The sequence below is a fragment of the Orbicella faveolata genome, unplaced genomic scaffold (assembly GCF_042242905.1).
Source record: "Orbicella faveolata isolate gen_17 unplaced genomic scaffold, um_ofav_v1 contig_46, whole genome shotgun sequence".
NCBI lineage: Eukaryota > Metazoa > Cnidaria > Anthozoa > Scleractinia > Merulinidae > Orbicella > Orbicella faveolata.
This window is the reverse complement of record NW_028301576.1, coordinates 11,108,029-11,127,185: the sequence shown is the minus strand read 5'-3', so window position 1 is coordinate 11,127,185 and position 19,157 is coordinate 11,108,029. Positions and strand designations below refer to the sequence as shown.

The window sequence follows — 19,157 nt, the reverse complement described above, 5'->3', positions numbered from 1 at the left end:
TTCTTCATTAGTGATTCGATTCAGGGAAAGTCTTCGTGATTTTCCTTCTCAAACCTACGTGATATTGTGAGTTCGAAAGCAATCGATATAAACGAATGATTTTAGGCTCCACACGATTCTTTTAACACAAGAAACGGAAGGACAAACGCTACCTTTCGGTAAATGGTTTTTTGACAGAGAAAGAAAAAACAATGAAGAAGAAAGGGAAAATAATCAACAGTCACCACTGGGAATCGAACTCTCAATTTCTCGCTTGGCGAGCCAGCGCTTATCACAGTGAGCTACTAGTACATAAGTTATTCCTATTTTGTTTACGTACCGCAGGCTCAAGTGTTTCGCTTAGTCTATACCTCAGTTTTGACCAAACAAAATGATCTTGCCGTTTTTGACTACAGCACAAGAAGACTTCTACAGATACATGTAATGTAAAACGTGTAGGTAGGCCTAAGCAACAAACGGTTTCGTAACATTGAACTTTTTCATTTTGCAAATATCAGAACACACCCCTGAATGGAAAAAGGCTTTATGGGCTTAAGCTAGACTGCCGTCACATCATAAGTAGTTCCTTAATGAGCAATGTCTCATGACACCCTTTCATAATTTATTTCCCAAGTTCAGAGGCTCACAGCCACTTTGATAATATTACTTAGAACGCGCACTCATGTATGAAGTGGCGTGTGAATTCGCTGGGCAGTAAGGATGCGCACAAACAATGAGCGCGAACATCCTTAAGAATGGCATGACATCTTGCTATCGTCCGTTCTTCTTAATACGTTCTGGCGAAGATATACAATCCAGATTTCGATTTCGTTAGCATTTATTGAGGCTTTCTTCCGAGAATTTTTTCCAAAAGAGATCGTCGATCTCCTTAGCCGGCTAAAAATCTATTTTCTTCCATAAACTGATTGCTATTAAACAATAAATGAAAATTTCTAGCCTCTTGAAAAGTGGCAAACCCTTTTTTTTATTTTAAAGCCTTATTACAATGTGAAATATCCTGATACTACAGCCATAATGGAAAGACTTTGCGTTCGCTTCGACCGTTATCCAAGAATATAGACTTGGAAAATTTTCGTTCAAATACTATTAACTCTGAACACTGCAAGCTATTTCTTAAAGATTAACTTGAAAGTTACAAGAAACTCTTAGAGTGAGTTCTTTTCCTTGAGTTCGCACGTGCACGAGAATGTGTCCATCCTAGGATTTTACTTCTGCCACAAATAGATCAAAGGCGGGGACTTCTACTCACATCCACATTCTTTAACGACCATATCATCAAACTTCTTTAGGACGATATTGTTATTCTTATCAAAAAGGAGAACTGATATCGGCCCCAGTTTGGTTGGGACACAGCATGCCTCGTCATTAATTTTAAGGCCTGTCTTTTTCTCTAGCAAAGCCATGAGAGGCGAGCGATTGGGAAACTTTTTCCGCTGTGTTGACGAACATTTGCCTTTGCACTGAAAGGCGCTGAAGCCCTCTGGTGCGATGATCTCATCAGAAAGACCAACCCTGTGGAAGCTGACGTACACGCTAACTTTTCGGCAGGTATCAACGTCTTGCTGGCCCTTTCCTGCAGTAAGGTCGACGTTTGTCCATGGTGCATCTGCTGTCTTTGGATCAGGGGACTCTGATATGGTCTTGTTCACTCCCAAGAACGCATTTTCTTCTCTGTTCTCTACTTCTTCTTTCTTAATCGCACATGGCGTCACCAGTAAGAGTTGGGAGGCAAAAAGCGACAGAAGCAGATACAGCATTGTCATGATTTTCGCGACAAGTGTCTCTGATGGCGACGGCTAAGTTGATCTTTCGAATATTGCAACGAAATTGCTTTAAGAAAATCGGTGCTTTCGTTATATAGCAGACTTATTCTTGTCCTTAACCAATAGGATCTCCCTCTCTCTCTATATATATATATATATATATTTGCTCGTGTCACCTCTCTCACTTTGTAAAACTGTTTCGAGCACTAAACTAATACTGTATCTGTTACATAATATCTTAATCGTATTTAGTTAAGTGGGTCTAAGACAGATAAACCATATTCAGTCTTAAACTTTTCCTGCCTTCAGTGGAAATTGAAGGTCAAAATATGTCATGAGTTGAAATACATTGAACGTGGCGAACCAAGCTCCGAGCTAATTTATTTGTGAAATTTGTCTTTTGTCCAGTCTCTTCTCGCTTTAATATAGTATAGCCGCTGACGGAGAAAAACATCATACACCGTGTGTTTATGCAAGTAACATTAAACAAAAAGTTGGTAAAACAGCAAGTTTACAAAGCCACTTAATTAGCATTCTATGCCCCCTTGGCGATTCATTCCTGACTATTTCCTCTTCTGACAAGTGAATAAATCCTCTGGAATCCCTAACAGAGATGATTGCATTAGGAACATACCGGGAGAACATTCGACCTATCAAAGTTCAAGAAGGAAAACAATCAAAGACAGTAATAGCGTCTTCATAATACAAGAGAGGAAGCTATATATGACGAATTACATGAGTTGACGGCTTCCAGCAAGTAAGTCGTTTTTATCAGGGTAAAATTGTAGAGGTGGGCACGAAAGCAATCAAACAGTTCGACAATGTTTTCCAACTTGCTGAACGGAAGCGCTACAGAACAGGTTACATTAGTTGAGAAAGAATAAGACAGATTTTTCGCAAACTAAGAAAATGTGAAATCAAAAATAGCTCAAAATCTGTCTGACAGATTTTTATTTTACTTTGCACGAATGTTAAATCAGAGCCAATTTACCAGGTAGATTTTGAGAAAACCTTGATTTAACTTACTAGTGCCCAGTCTCTCCTTACGTACTCGGTCTTAAATTTTGCCATTTGCTGACGTTTAATTGTTCAAGTTTCAAATAGAATGGTAAAAGACTTAAATAAACCATTTTCAAAAGAGTTAGAAGTTGGGCTGTTATAATCCATAAAAACTGTAGTAAGCTCTCTTTTACGACTTCATCGCTCCATTTTATCCTGTCTATTTTACCCTGTATCTGTCCGGGAGGAACCAATGTCGAGGAGAAAATCCCATTGGTCATTGGTCACCGCCAGGACATTTTTAAGAATGCAAACTGAACTCGATCGAAAACAACGCGTGTGGGGCCCAAACTAACTTAGGGGGCCTTGTACGTCATCTGACATCAAAAGGGCTAAGTCAGAAAGGAAGGATTATAGCATTCCTACTTACTGTTATTCGCTATGGTATGCTGATTTACTATTTAGTTACTACTTACAATAGGACATCGTGCACGCACTAAAACGTAGATATTCTAAGTGTTTGACTTAAAATATCCTGGCTTCATCCTGTTGTTTTGCGAACTCAGTGAACCGATCGTTGTGAATCTATTCGAAAACTTTCCTACTTCTGTACAATTTTTATATACTTCTCTTTTTTTTCACTCCATAACTTGCAATGCTAGTTTGTCATTTTGAGGACATATGTAATGCTGCGCAATTTCTTTTACGAAAGAACACCTGGTCAATCCTCGAACACGATTCGTTCTTATTTCTTCCAACCCATCGCTTTTAGCAACAGTTCAAAATTTTAATAAGAATCGATACTTTCACGAGCTCTTACTTCAATGTGATCAATGGTCGTTTTGTCAAGATCGGGCCAAGTGAGGCAACGTTCATGATGAAGGCCTACTCTGGGACCTTAAGTCGCCTAAAGTCGCCTAAAGCCGCCTTAAGGTCATTCCACTGAAATAGAACCTGCACTGAGATTTTTGTCAAACTTTCCCTATTGATTGGTTATAGTATAGGAAATTAAATTTTGAGATAAAAATGAGGGGTCCCCATGTTCGTTTAGGAGCAACAGCACCTTGTTTATACCCAATAAATCCTTATAATAGCACCATGATTGTAGTCACGATTACTTGTTAAATTCACGTTTCCGACGATTGTCTTTTGTTCTACACTGAGAACTGGTCCATATTTACTTTACACAGAGAAATTTATTACTCAATTCAAAACAACAGAAAAAAATGATAGGTCACCATACCCGTTTGCGAGAAAATGACGATTTACCTCCATGGCGAGGTCCAGCCGTAAAGAAAAAGCCGCCATTTTTTACTGCGCGCGCGCTGGTCACGCGTGAAATTATGCGCAGTAGGGATGCGCAATGCAATACTCGGGAATGACCTTAAGTCGCCTTAAGTCGCCCTAAGTCGCCTACAGTCGCCTTAAGTTGCTATCGGCTAAGCAATGTTAAAAAGGTTTCAACACACTCAAAGTGCCCCTTTAGAAGGTTATGAGACTTATAACCGTCATGTTAGGGTAAACTCCACTCAGACCCTATGGAGGAGGAGGCACGATGGCCCAATGGTTGGTGTAATGGACCCCTATTGGGGATCATTGCATTGTGTTCGTACTCTCATAGTGCCGCTTCTCACCCAGATGTACAAATGGGTACTGGTTACGGAACAGGGGGGGCAGGGTGCAGCAGAGGTAACCTCAATAGGTGTGTTTTTAATTTTTTTTAAACACTCGTTCCCAATGCATTGGAGCCATCTAAGATTCCACTTAAGGACGGTGCCTACTTTTGTTCGTGTGCACACGTTCTGCGCATCACGCAAGGCACGGTTTAAGGTAAGTCCCCTGAAACAAAACTGCCAATAGATTTTTGTTCAAACTTTGTCCACCGAATATTTATCATATGAAAACTTTAATTATAAAATAAAAAGGGGGGTGCCCATGCTCGTTAAGGAGCAGTGAGGCATTAAAAATGTCCCATTTTAGTATTATTTAATGCTTATTACAAGAACGCATTCCAAGTTATTGCAAACTCTTTGTGAGCCCAGACTCATGGAAACATGCCTCAAACTACAGTCAATACTTGTGTCGGACACAAATAAACTTTTTAAGTTTGATTTTGACAGACAGCTGAATCCTTGTTAAAATATTGGAACCAAATTGCTTGCCACGGCTATCAAACTGCAAAATAGAAAAGACTACAGTGCAGCTGCTATTTTCCTTATTTATTTAATTTTCAACAATAGAAATCAGATCAGTCTTTTCTCGCGCAAACCTTATGATTAGTTGATTAGATGACTGGAAAAACATTTGGGATGCCCGAGCTCGTTAGTGAGTCTATAGCCATTTTTCAACGAACAGAACTCAATATCAAGGCAAATCCGCCATGTTTTCAATGTGGGCGTGCACAAACGCGCGCTAATGACGCCATAAATTATGCGCAGTAAGGATGCGCAACGCAATACTGGCCGGGGAATGAGCTTAAGCGCCATGCGTGCGCTGGGTTGACATTGACGCAATCAACTACGCTACAAGTACACGACTAAAATAAAAGCGAAGTTCTCCTACTGTGACCAAATTAAGTTTATGAACCTTTACTTAAACCAGGAACACCAGAATAGCAGCATATCGCTAACCACTAACTGTCAACGTCTTCCAGCTGAAAAACTAGTTGTTTTCTGTCGAAAATTTACTGAAATCCAACTATAAACATGTACCAGCAGTTGGCGTAGTGCCCGCGCAAAACAAGTGCGAGATACGCAGATGTTTTACTTACTGGGGAGGTGACAGGAAAAAATGTCACGGGCACCGTAAAAGTTTTCAAAAAAGATCAATAACTAAAAAACGCGTGGTTACCCCCACAATTTATGGTATGAAATGGAAGTGACCAGCCTATTCAATGCGTGATTAGTTTCTGGTTGTGAGCAAAAGGTATTTAGACTGTATTTAAGCTGATCCAGAGGAAGGCTGTCAGAGACGCCAAAAGCACTTTTGCAACGATTTCGTTATTAAAAACATACCAAAAATGGTTTTATGTTACTATTTACCATGAAGTTTTAAGATCTTTATAAATGTGTTTGCTTTTCTGTTTGTAAAGGAGAATTCTAAGGAAATCTGTGAAGAAATATCCTTTCCTTCATTTTTTAGAAAAATGCTGATGTCAGCATTTTTGCTGAGATTCAAGGCTAATTATCTCGAAAAAATGCGTGGCTACTCCCATTTTTCTTTGTAGATTCCAATAACCCTTGCAAAGATCTACTTTTTCCGCATGGTCCTAACCTGGCGCAAAAACCTTTGTATTTAGTAGGCACCGTCCTGAAAGGGCCCTAGTCAGCCACACCTTCGCTTTTGTTTACATACAAGAGTTTGGCTTTTATGTTTTATTCGGAGCATGTCAAAGCAAAGAAAATCACTAAAGATAAGGAGACATACTTTCAGGAACACAACTTACAGTAAAGCAACAAGACTTCGCCTCACCATGCAATATGAATAATTTTGATGGCATCGGAAATAACAGAAGCTGACCAGGGTCCTTTAAGAAGCTGAAGACCCGACAATTACTGTATTATGCCTCAAATCCATGGCTCCCTTACACAAAAAAACCTAAAATTATAATAGCCTTGCACCTGTCTAGCCTCCATGTTAGCAGGAATAATTTCTACATGTAGACAATACTTAAATAGGAATGACAATCTGATGTATACTTTGTCACAGATGACTTTTTATTGCTATTAAGTTTTAATTTTTTTTCTTGTACCTCATTGTAAAAAAAGTTAATAAAAAAGATGACATTCAGTGTTATCATCAGTAAATATATCAAATTTGGAAAGATATAAGAAATGACTATACTGCAATAATTTCATTTAAGCTTATTAATTTTTGTAAAATATTACTGAATCAAATCTTCCAAAGACCTACAGTATATAATAAACAACAACAGTGAGAGGTGTTCCAGATAATCAAGATGAAAAGAAAAAAACAGAAAGATATTTCTGAATTAAGGCTCAAGTCTTCCTAGTCACTTTTACACTGAGCAGTAAAAATATGGTCATCCAAAGTCAATTGAACCGAACTGAGTGTACACTTTAAATACTTTACTTACCCAGTGTAAAAGAGTGACAAAAGTGGGCCATTTCTCCAGCAAAAATCATTATTTGCAATTTACTTCCACATTCGACCAGCTGTAACCGTTTGAATTTCGTAATTGGAAGAACCAACTTGCAGCATAATGTTTACCTATTCTTTTCGCGCATTTGATGAAGCCAGATATTCACATCATCTTAAACACTTAACGTGGACTGCGCTGCTATCGAAAGCTAAGGTACAGAAAATTCTTTGTGATCAACTCTCAGTGGACATGGGCGCCAGGCGAATGTTTGGAACACGTGAGTTAGTTTGGCCCCGTGACTAAAGTGTACGCAAGCTCACGCGAGCTACTCGCACTCACGCGAGTATAATTACTCCGACAGACGTTTACAAAAAACAAGAAAGAAGACAAATCGCCAAACTAATACTCTCCGAAATTTGAATACAGTAATTTATTATCAGGTGATTTGAAATAGATCTACATTCGGGAACACTTAGCAGAAGAACTCTAATTTTCGTGGCACAGGCCGATGTTTCGTCTCTTTGAAGCATGGAAACCAGTTGGCGGCGCAAGGGTTACTGGGAGAATCAAAATGGCGAAGACCAATGTGGCTGGAATCGATATAATATATCAATTTCTAGTATTTCGTTGTGAAAATGTCGTTCTGAGCATTTGTAATGTGTCAGGTGGAAAATAGTTAAAGCTTGGAAGGTGTATTTCCTGCGGGTCTGATCAACCGTGGTAAAAACCTTCTAAAAAGATTCGATTCACTGTATAAACTGCCAGGGTCATCAAAGTTTTCTGCTCGCATGGACCCTGACAAGTAGTTGGTGAAATGTGACAGGAAGTTTCCTTACGAAGGAACTTAGCACGCGGTACTCATTATGGTATTGGAATATTTTGTCTGACTGAGGCAGGAGAGCAACAAATCGATGGGGTCCCTGAAAAGGACTGAGCAACTTTGGAAAGCCATGCCATTTGCTGAACTCCCATGCCAAAATTGACAGAGGAGATGCCAAACATATGGCAGATAAGTCTACCAAGATAACCATTTTTATAATTTGGAAAGCATTGTAAAATAAATGCATGTAAGAAAGCCAAATTAATTTTAATTTCCTTGTTGTTTGAATAATTTATGGAAATATACAAACATTTCAAATTAAATTAAGATATCTTAAATTTAAAATTTTTGTCTCTGTGAATATATTTTTATTTGTTTTGTTTGATTTGTTTGTTGTGATATCTTCACTAATATTCACGCTATCTTGCTGGTGTTTATTGTTATTATTATTCTTATAGTAGTAACTGTTCAGTGTTGTGGGAATTCTTTCTTTAATAGTATTTTTTTAATGGTTCGAAATCTGGCCCGGTTTGTTCGAAAGCCGGTTAGCGCTAACCCAGGTAACATATTTTTTTGTGTGTGTAGAGATATATCTTTCACTGCTCATGGTTGTGTAGTACGTTTTAAGATGAATCAAACCTAAAACTGAAAGACAAACAACATAAACAGAAAACTGGACCGAGAAGTTACAAAAATGAAAGTTATCAAAATTCTCTCTTATCCTGGGCTAGTTTAATCAGGCTTTAAACTACCTGGCCCCGGATATTTGCGACTGTGGTGACTTAATTATGTATCAGTATTGGTACAATAAAGCGGTTTTCAATTGAGTGTCGTAAAACCAAAACCAAACCAATTACTTACCAATAAGACTACTCAGTAGTTGGTTTATTGCGAGAGATATATGGAGAGCCTGTTGCTAAGTTTAAATTTATATCACTCGAGTGAAATAAAGTCTCCTCAAGTCGCCTAAAATCGCCTTAAGTCACCTAAAATCGCCTTAAATCGCCTAAAGTCGCAATGTTTTTTCTGCCAATTTTGCTTAAGTCGCCTAAAGTCGCCTTAACTGAATCGCCCAAAGTCGCCTTAAGTTATGGCGACTTAAGGTCCCCAGAGTAGACCTAGAATAAAATCACTCAGAATGTAAAAAAATACTCCATTCTTCTCTTTTATCCATTGACCGAAATTTAGAATAAGGGAATTAACAAAAACAATTACAATAAGCTCTTAGAACACTGCGTTTGTACTGTTTTTGTTTTCAATGTTTTACATTTTTACCTCCATAAACAGCTGCAGGATCTCACTGATTTAACCGGCTGTAAAGTCTTTTAAACAAGGACTCCTGTGAAGGCGTTTCTCATTTTTTCATCTGTGCTTGCCTTCACACTCGCAGGACTATCTTTACTCTTTAGTGCAGATAGCAACAGCCCCATGTTACAAATGCTTACAAAGTTGTTGAAGCTCAATGACCTTCAGAACAATTTCGGTACAAAATAAGTAACTCAGGTTACCTTAATTACATTCTCTTTTACCCGATTAGTCCTTTTATTAAATCCATTTTGAAATCACTGGTGATCCTTGCAATCTGATTGGCTCTCAATGGTGCGATTTATTCACAAATCGCACTATTTTTTGCTCTAAATCGCATCTTTTTCTCAGCCAATGAGAATGGGACAGTAAAACAAAACAACAAATCTAATTCCAAGATCAGTTTAAAGTAATCAATAAAATTTCAGGAAAATGAAAGGCAAAAAGCCATTGTGTGGAGAATTTTACAACTACTATTGCCAAAACTTTGTTGTTATTGTAGTTTTTTCTAAAAAAATTGACGAATTTAATTAATTACAGTTTCTGAATGACGATTATGAGCTCCTTCAGGCTGAAGACCTACTTTAATGGAAGTTTCCAACTTTCAGTGTCCATTTTGACGAATATTTTGGTGATTTTTCTTCAACATCTGCTCAAGATCCGTATGACAACGAGTCCAGTAAAACATAAACAAACGAAAACCACACAACAACAAATTCAGAGCCATCTCAAGAAGGTAGATGTTTCCAGGTTTTCGGTAGTTTCAAACGAAGCAACAAAACAGCTCGACTCTGTCGCTGTGAATTAACATAGTCAAAATACGCCACACTGCACAAAATAGTGAATGAACGAACGTCTTACGAAGCCGGTGCCAGTCCCGCCATCTTGGAAATATCTTAAAAACAAATGGCACCGCAAGAACTTGACAAGGTCCTGAGTATTGAGTCCTACGCCGAGGTCACAAAAAGAAACGGAGATGATAACGAGCTGGACTCCCTTAAAATCATGCCATTGAACGGTATTTAAAAGAAAAAAAACGTACTATCCACTGGGCATCGTGCACTCGAGGGAGTTTCACAACTCAAAAGAAATCGATCGCAGAATTACACAGGATATACACCACTAAATTCCTTCTCCAAGGAAAATGAAAAGTCTCAGCCTCAACAACAGAAGAAAGGAAGGCCTTCCATAATTGATTCAGAAGACGAGAATTGAACTTTTACACCTCAAGTAGACTATTTTCGTTCTGACTTCAGAACTGCTTGCTTCTTTGTCATGTTCGAATGAGTTTTCGTCACATGACATCGTTTTGCATACTAAATGAGACGTAAAGGCGTTTCCGGTTCCGCTTTTTTTAACAAACCGGCTACTGGAACAATACACCAAAAATCTAAAATTTAAGGCGATAAAATTGTGCGATTTCAAAATGGATCTAATAAAGTGGCAATTGAACTTCGTGTCGTGCAATTTTGGTCTGAAATCATACTTGTGATTTCAAATCGAACTTGCGCTGCGCGCTCGTTCGATTTTGAAATCACGCGTATGATTACAGACCAAATTGCACTCCACTCAGTTCAATTACCATTCTGTATCTGCGCGGTATATCTGCACCTGCCAAACCAAATCGATTACTTTACCAGCAGTTCTATCCGTTGGCGTTGGTCAGAAAGCCAAGGACAATATGACTTTAAAAGAAACTAAGTCATGTCAATCGCCAGATGTGGATCTGTCTGGGAGGCAAATGTCGAGAAAAAAATCTTCCCTTTGCATTTGTTATCTCCCAGATATTTTCAAGAAGACAGATATTTATCGAAATCAACTTTTTTTTTTAATTATTTTAATTCATCAGATACCCAAGATGACGAGATTTAAAAAAGGCGTAATGGCACTTAAGACACACTTTGACCTCTTTGCCATCACAATGTCTCCCGAACTAAGAACTGCATTAACATTTAGCTGAATGTCCATGAGAGTTTTATCATACCGATGTTTTAGTCTTCGGCTGATGAGCAGTTAAGTTGACGTAAAAACGTAGAAATGAAGACTTTTTAGTGAGCGCAAGTTTAAGAATTTTTTCTACTTCTTTGCAGATGTGTTGATGTTTTTTGAAGAAAATTGTTTTCAGAATAATACTGTACTCATTAACCGGAGTCGCGATTGACTGAAATTAATATACCTTCGTTGCTCTTCTTGGCTGTGAGCAGATCACCTGAATCAACAAAGCATCAGTTAAAATGAAGTAGCACTCTTTTGCGTGCATATGGACCGAGAAGCAGTCCAGATCCAGAAACACGAGAAAAAAATTAATGAGTCCACAGCCCAGCCATCATAACTCAACGATTGAGGTGGCTTCCTCCATAAGCCTGGTGGATTTTTGGAGGTCCCCTCGCCCTATCGAAAATTTCTTTTTATTGTATTTCTAACCACCTGAAACGCGTTTCTTGTGTTAAATTTTATCATGAAAAATAAACCGTGGTAAACCCCTCTTTTATTGTATTAAAAAGCTTTACTACAATGTGAAATATTCTGATACTACAGCAATAATGGCAACGCTTTGCGTTCGCTTCGACCCTTATCCAAGAAAAAGACTTGGAAAACCGTTTAAATTTTCGTTAAAATACTTTTAACTCTGAACACTGCAAGCTATTTCTTTAAGATTAACTTCAAAATTACAAAAAAACTGTTAGGGTGAGTTCTTTTCCTGAAGTTCGCACGAGAATTCACATTACAATAGTGTCTATCATTTAAACTAATGTGTCCATCTTAGGATTTTACTTCTGCCACAAATGGATCAAATGCGGAGTCTTCTACTTGCATCCGCATTCTTTAACGACCATGTCATCAAACTTCTTTTGGACGACCTAGTTATTTTTATCAAAAAGGAGAACTGTTATCGGCTCCAGTTTGGTTGGGACACAGCATGCCTCGTCATCAATTTCAAGGCCTGTCTTTTTCTCTAGCAAGGCCATGAGAGCCGAGCGATTGGGAAACTTTCTTCGCTGTGTTGAGGAACATTTGCCTTTGCACTGATTGATATTGAAGCCCGGAGGTGCGATGATGTCCTCAGACAGGCCAAGTATTTTGAAGTATACGTACAAGCGAACCTTTTGGCACGTATCATTTTCATGTTCAGTCTTCTCGGCTGCAGAACTGTATGCCCACGGTGCCTCTAATGTCTTTGGATCAGGAGACTCTGATATCGTCTTTTTCGCTTCCAAGGACGGAGGTTCTCCTCTGATCTTTACTTGTTCTTTTTCGATGGCACATGAAGTCACCAGGAGGAGCTGGGAGGCGAAGAGCGACAGAAACAGATACAGCATCGTCATGATGTTCACGACAAGTTTCGGTAGTGACGACTGGGTCCTTCGTTCGAAAATCACAACTGAACTACTTCAAAGACAACCAAGGTTCCTTTATATGGCAAGGACTCTTTGTTGGCCGTAACCACTGAATAGGATCTGTCTATCTCTCTTTTTCAGTGTTCGTGTTACTTTCTAAAAGCTTTTGAGTACTAAACTAATACTTCATCTGTTACATGATATCGCAATGGTATTTGGCTAAGGGGATATACAAAATTATTCTTGAGATTTCCTTCCTTCATTGGAAATTGAAGACCAAAAATAAGTGATGCACTGAAATTTTATGCACTCGACGAAACAGGCTCTCAACTTTTATTTTTATTTGTGACATTTGTCTTCTGTGCAGTCTTGACATGAGTATTGAGCATTAACCGCTGAAGGAAAAAGACATCTTGAGCTTTGCGACTCGTATCTTCCTCTTGTGCAGAGGATATCGATGAACCGCTGAGTTTGGATTGATCTTCCTGGCCCCTAGCAGAGATGATTACGGAGCTCCGGACTTCCGACCCTTTGAATTGGTCTGTTAATAAATATTTTCACGTTTCGGTTTATTAGCAGCTTACACCTTTTCTCCAAATCAAAAACTAATGATATACTGCACGTAGCTGTATAGCTGTATTTTTCCCGAGAAACGTTATTAATCAAAATCATTTAAAGGAGGATTTTACGTCCTTGATATTGAATTGATGGTTAACACTCCGATAATTATATGTATGAACAGATACTTAGCTATCTAAATCTTGAAAAGCAGGAGCAATACTCCTGTTTCGTTGTAATTTTCAAAGCAGCTGTTTCGAGAAAGGTTGCCGAATGAAAGCGTCAAGCCTACGCGTCAAGACCGAATGGTAGTCTGACTATTCATTGGAATTTTGAATATCGGTGCCGAAGAAATCTACAAATTTTTATTTTCGCGCGTGAAATAATAGCAAGAATTTATTAGATATTAAAACTCATAAGACCGTTTTTCTGAGGGGAGCAGCATGTTTTTCCAGAACAGAAAAACTGAATCTTTCTTTTTAATTTTATCGACCGCCGATTACTTTTAAGGAATCCCAGTATCCTATATCCTTTATTCACGAATTTCTACGTTTGTGCATTCCTGGATAGTCGAGAAATCAGTGACAGCCCCAGAGCAACTGTTTTGGCAACGGACTGGGGCGTGCTACCCCAGGGCTCGTACTGAGATAACTTCGATGATCTCTCTTGTGTGTAATACGCAAAACCTCGCATTTGTCAGCATGAAATCGAAGCTGCCAGTTTTCCCTCATTTGCTGAAGAGTGTCAAGGTCACGTTAAAAGTCTCTCTCATCCACTTCGTGGTAAATAAACCTGTAAGTCTGGCTATCATCCGCGAACAAGTGCGTACAAACATCAACACCAGTTGTAATATCATTTATATAATCAAGGAACTTAAACTGGGTCTAGTACACTGCCTTGGGGAACACCAAAGGTGACTATCGTCCTAGAAGAAAATGTCCGCGAAGAAACACCCTTTGTTTTCTACTGATGAGAAAGTCAACACGCCAGTTAAGGAAAACTCCGCGAATCCCGTACTCCTTTAGTTGCAGTTTCACTAACAAACGTTGGCGAGGAGCTGAGTCGAATGCTTTCGTAAAGTGTAATAAAATGACGTCAGCTATACGTGAGCAGTTTCCTGCTCTGGCCCAAAAATGAAAATTATCAAGTAATTGGGACAAACATGAACGTTCTTTTATGAAACCAAATTTCTCATTTAGTAATATGAGGTGATCAGTCCAAAAATTTATAATAGAGTTTCACAAACTCTTCTCGTAGATTTTACCCACAATTTCCATTTGGTATTTTAAAGCACAATCGCATTAGCTACTCGTTGACCGCTGACCTGGTCGTCACAATTTCTTGAAGTCTTTTAAAGTAAAGGCTGCGCCATCATGTAGTTCTGAATGTCCACTAAGGTTTATATTACCAATGTCTTTCACATAATGTAGGAAAGAATAGCTTGTATAAACAGTGGTTTAACGTTACGTGGAAACCAGCAAATACCGTAACGTCACGAATCTCTCTCTTTTTCATCTTTTTACCTAAGCGAGGCAAAAGCGTCTTTTTTCCCAGAGACTACATAGACAACTTCTTCAATCAACACCAACCTGGGAATTTCCCATTCACTTTATAATTAGATAATTTAAATTTCGCTTGAAGTTTTGAAGGAAAGGTCCGCAAAATAAGTCTGTACGTTAACAGGACCCAGCCAACGAATCATTATCGCTCTTCTTGTTTGCGCTGTTTATCTAACCACAAATGGCCTACTGACAGAGGATGAGATATTGCCCAAGTACAGTTTTAGGTGTTTATGGACGAGAGGAAGTCGAGATCCAGAAACACGCATAAAGTCCAAAATCCAGTTATCTAGCCTCAGCAAATTATGGCCAATGAGGGATCTATTTTATACTTTTATGGCATAAAGAACTCGTTTTTACGAAAAATGGCTCTCTAAAATCTTGACGAAGAGCTGCAAACAGTGTGTGTGTGAGAAAAAAAAACATGTCCCTATTGGGCGAAAAATTCTGCAAGCTTACTGCTGCCCTCACCTCGTAGGTTATCTCTCACGGTTAGTTTTAAAATATACAAAGACCACCAATAATAGCTAAAAAAGCAGGGGGGTTGCTAAGAACAGGCCGAATCCAAGTTATACGGGGCGATAAATGTCACAAACTTTTCACATCTCCAAAACAGAGTCCAGAGTATAGGCAAATCGTTACAAGTTCCTAATTTCAAAAATGCTAATGCAATTTTTCCGATATCTAGAAGGTACACTCAAAAATAGCTTCCTTGGAGCAAATTAAGTTTTGGAATGGCATGACAATGAACTTCGGAATTACATGACATGGGAATCATCTTTCTTTTTGAATGTAATGGCCATGTTTTCCAATCCAATAGAAACCACGCAGCTACCCTTTATAAACGAAGGCTTTGTTTGTGAGAATTTTTTACAAAGAAAATTGCTTTCTTGGCTTCTGTTTGTTGCCATAAATCAATTGCTTAACACTCAGCACTAAATCCATTAGTAATTTTTAGCTCCCCGTTATATGTTTCTTACTTAACACTTTTCACCGCAAAAAACCTCTCGCCGTGAACCCCTCTTTTAATTAAATTTAAAAACCTTACTTACATGTGAAATGTTGTGATACTACAGCAGCAATGGACTGAGTCTTCATTCATTTCAGCCAAGCTATTTCAAACGTCGAATATCTAGTGGTTTTGTATAACATTTTACAAATCGTTTCATGCAAATATTATTCACGCGAATTAGACTAAGTACAGTTCTTGAGCTTTCATTATAATGCTCTTTACCCTGTCTGAATTAAAAACAGAAACTAGTATGCCACTAAACCCTTACAAATTATTTGTTCCTTTTCAGCAAGGTAATTCTTAAAAATTGTTACTTGCGACGAAAACGACTTAAAATGAACCGAGGTTACAAACAACACTACTATACAAGTGTTCTCTTTCCCTTAAGATTCCACGAGTTTTCTAATTACAGTGGTGTCTATTATTTAAATCATCAGGCTTATTTTTACTTTTTTACTTATGCCTCAAATGTCAGTGCCAGAACTTTTACTGACAACCACATTCTTCGACTACCATACCATCAATATTCTTCAAAACGACTTTGCTGTTCTTGTTCATGTAAAGAAGACTTATCGACCCCAGTTTGGTTGGGACACAGCATGCCTCGTCATCAATTTTAATCCCTGACTTTTTCTCTAGCAAAGCCATGAGAGGCGAGCGATTGGGAAACTTTTTCTGCTGTGTTGAGGAACATTTGCCTTTGCACTGATACGCTTGGAACCCGGGAGGTGAGACGATGTTTTCAGTCAAACCGAGTTCATTGAGGTTTACGAACAAGCCAACCCTTTGGCAGGTATCATTTGCATGCTCAGTGTTCTCTAGAGTACTCTTGCCATATGTCCATGGTGCCTCTGGTGTCTTTGGATCAGAGGACTCTGATATCGCCTTTTTCGCTTCCAAGGACGGAGGTTCTTCTCTGTTCTTTACTTCTTCTATCATGATTTTGATGGCGCATGAAGTCACCAAGAAGAGCTGGGAGGCGAAAAGCGACAGAAACAGGTACAGCATCGTCATGATGTTCACGACAGGTTTCGGTAGTGACGAATGGGTTCTTCGTCGTTTGAAAATCACAACTAAACTACTTCAAAGACAAACAAGGTTCCTTTATATGGCACGCACTCTTTGTTGACCTGACCAGTAGGATCTATCACTCTCTTTTTGTTCGTGTTACTTTCTAAAAGCTTTTGAGAACTAAACTAATGCTGTATCTGTTACATGATATCGCTATCGCATTTGGCTAAGGGGATAAAAATACTATTCTTGAAATTTCCTGCTACAGGGGAAGTTGAAGGCCAAAAGTTATGCACTCGACGAAACAAGGTTTCAACTCTTATTTTTATTTGTGACATTTGTCTTCTGTGCACTTTTGACATGAGTATTGAGCAGTAGCCGCTGAAGGCAAAAAAAGATGTCCTCGCTTTGTGACTCGTATGTTCTCTTTGTGTTCCTCTGCAGGGGATATCGAAGAGCCGCTGAATTAGGATTGAACTGATCTTCCTGGCCCCTAGCAGAGATGATTACGGCACTCCGGACTTCCGACCCTTTGAATAGGCCATTTTCGAGTTTCCTTGTGCCTCTGTTTTAATGAAAATAAGTTTGATTTGCATGAAAATGAAGCTATAGGCGGACTTCATTTTCATTTGAATGGTTTCGCATGAAGACTCGTCTTGATACAGAGGCAAAAGACAACTCGGGAATGGCAACGAGGCAACAAGGGCTAATTTGCAAGTAAACAAAAGAATACTAAAATGGCGGCCATTTTGGAATAAGGTGTATTGGCCTCTTACTAAATATTTTACGTTTTGGTTAATTGCCAGCTTACACCTTTGGCTTTTCTCCAAATTGAAAATTAATGATATACTGCACGTAGCTGTATTTTTTCCGAGAAACGTTATTAATCAAAATCATTTAAACAATGATTCAACATGCTTCATATTGAATTGATGATTAATACCCGGATAATTATATGTTTGAACAGATACTCAGTTAACTAAATCTTAAAAGGTGGGGGTAAAACTTGTTTCCTTGTGATTTTGAATAGAGCTGTTTTGAGAAAGGTTGTCGGATGAAAGCGTCAAGCACTCGCGTCAAGACAGAATGGTAGCCTGGCTATTCATTTAAATTTTGCACATCGTTACAGAAGAAATCTACAAATTTTTATTTTTTTCACGTGAACTATTAGCAAGGATACATTAGATATTAAAACTCATAAGGCCGTTTTTCTGAGGGGAGCAGCATGTTTTTTCAGAACAGACAGAAAAATCTTTCTTTTAATTTTATCGACCGCCGATTACTCTTAAGGAATCCCAGTATCCTATTGGCTTTATTCACAACTTTCTACTTTTGTGCATTCCTGGATAGTCGAGAAATCAGTGCCATCCCCAGAGAAACTGTTTTGGCAACGGACTGGAGCGTGCTTCCTAAGGGCTCGTACTAAGATGATCTCTCTTGTGTGTAACACGCAAAACCTCCCATTTCACAGGATGAAATCGAAGCTGCCAGGTTTTCGCTAATTTGCTGAAGAGTGTCACGCTCACACTGAGAGTCTCTCTCATCCACTTCGTGGTAAATAATCCTGTAAATCTGGTTATCATCCGCGAACAAGTGCGTGCAGGACTTAACAATAGTTGTAATATCATTTATATAATCAAGAAACTTAAATTGGGTCTACACACTGCCTTGGGGAACACCAGAGTGACTATCGACCCAGAAGAAAATGGCCGCGAAGAAATACTCTTTGCTTTTTACTGATGAGTAAGTCAACAAGCCAGTTAAGGACGACTCCGCCAATCCGGTATTCCTTCAGTAGCAAATTCCTGCAAATTCACTAACAAACGTTGGCGAGGAGCTGAGTCGAATGCTTTCGTAAAGTGTAATAAAATAACATCAGCTTTACGTGACTAGTTTCATTCTTTGGGACAAGAATAAAAATTATCAAGTAATTGGGACAAACAAGAACGCTCTTTTATGAAACCAAATCTCTTATTTATATATATGGGGTGATCAGTCCAAAAATTTACAAGAGACTTTCATAAATTCTTCTCGTAGATTTTACTCACACTTTTTATTTTCTCTTTTAAAGCGGAATCACACTAGATACTTTTTCGTTTAGTCATTAGGGATTACGCCGTCTTTGAATAATTTGTTAACAAGAAACACAGGAGCACCGCCAGTGGGATAATGCAATATTTTAAGATTTTTAGTAGAATATCATTTCGGCTGTGGCTTTAATAGGCATTTAATTTGAGTAGATGCTTTTCAATCTCATTGGGAGCAACTGAAACCTGTGTAAGTTTTTCGGTCTCGACGACTTGCGGGAAATCAGGGAGACTTGTCGAGTCCTCTGATGTGAGCGATTTAAGGTTACCGTAAACCTTCGCGGGTGTCCTTAGCGAAAAAAAAATATTACCGCGCTGTCTTAAAGACAACCACTACAAATTGTATATCAATGCAAAGGCTATAGAATGCTCTATTCGATAAAAATTGTTTTGCCTCAATTTTTTTTAATCATAAGGCGAGCGCGACCTAAAAGCGCGAAACGACCGACGTTCCATTGAGCGAATTTATCGGGTATCAAACTCGACCGCATCAACAAAGCTACTGCATTATATCATTCACGAGGCATCAATCATCAAAACCGTGTGAGGGTTTGTCGATATTCCTATTGGTTGTTTTGGAAAATTTCTGTCAAGTTTGATGTC

The 19,157-nt window shown here is 38.6% G+C and overlaps 3 protein-coding genes across 3 annotated transcripts; all 3 read right to left on the bottom strand.

Moving 5' to 3' along the window:
- Nucleotides 1–799: 799 nt before the first annotated feature.
- LOC149098359 (bone morphogenetic protein 5-like) lies at nucleotides 800–1,893 on the bottom strand. Its single transcript, XM_089278187.1, has one exon. The coding sequence runs from the start codon at nucleotides 1,761–1,763 to the stop codon at nucleotides 1,242–1,244; it is 522 nt and encodes a 173-aa protein (XP_089134313.1). The 5' UTR covers nucleotides 1,764–1,893; the 3' UTR covers nucleotides 800–1,241.
- Nucleotides 1,894–11,460: 9,567 nt separating this feature from the next.
- Nucleotides 11,461–12,516, bottom strand: LOC110052332 (bone morphogenetic protein 10-like). Its single transcript, XM_020758449.2, has one exon. It carries the CDS (start codon nucleotides 12,313–12,315, stop codon nucleotides 11,851–11,853), a length of 465 nt encoding a protein of 154 aa, XP_020614108.2. The 5' UTR covers nucleotides 12,316–12,516; the 3' UTR covers nucleotides 11,461–11,850.
- A 2,935-nt stretch (nucleotides 12,517–15,451) lies between these two features.
- On the bottom strand, nucleotides 15,452–16,625 carry LOC110052386 (bone morphogenetic protein 2-like). Its single transcript, XM_020758508.2, has one exon. It carries the CDS (start codon nucleotides 16,468–16,470, stop codon nucleotides 15,943–15,945), a length of 528 nt encoding a protein of 175 aa, XP_020614167.2. The 5' UTR covers nucleotides 16,471–16,625; the 3' UTR covers nucleotides 15,452–15,942.
- Between the last annotated feature and the right edge of the window lie 2,532 nt (nucleotides 16,626–19,157).

Bases quoted from the DNA above. Each gene is read 5' to 3' on its own strand.
- LOC149098359 (XM_089278187.1), bottom strand. From the start codon at position 1,763: ATGACAATGCTGTATCTGCTTCTGTCGCTTTTTGCCTCCCAACTCTTA.
- LOC110052332 (XM_020758449.2), bottom strand. From the start codon at position 12,315: ATGACGATGCTGTATCTGTTTCTGTCGCTCTTCGCCTCCCAGCTCCTC.
- LOC110052386 (XM_020758508.2), bottom strand. From the start codon at position 16,470: ATGACGATGCTGTACCTGTTTCTGTCGCTTTTCGCCTCCCAGCTCTTC.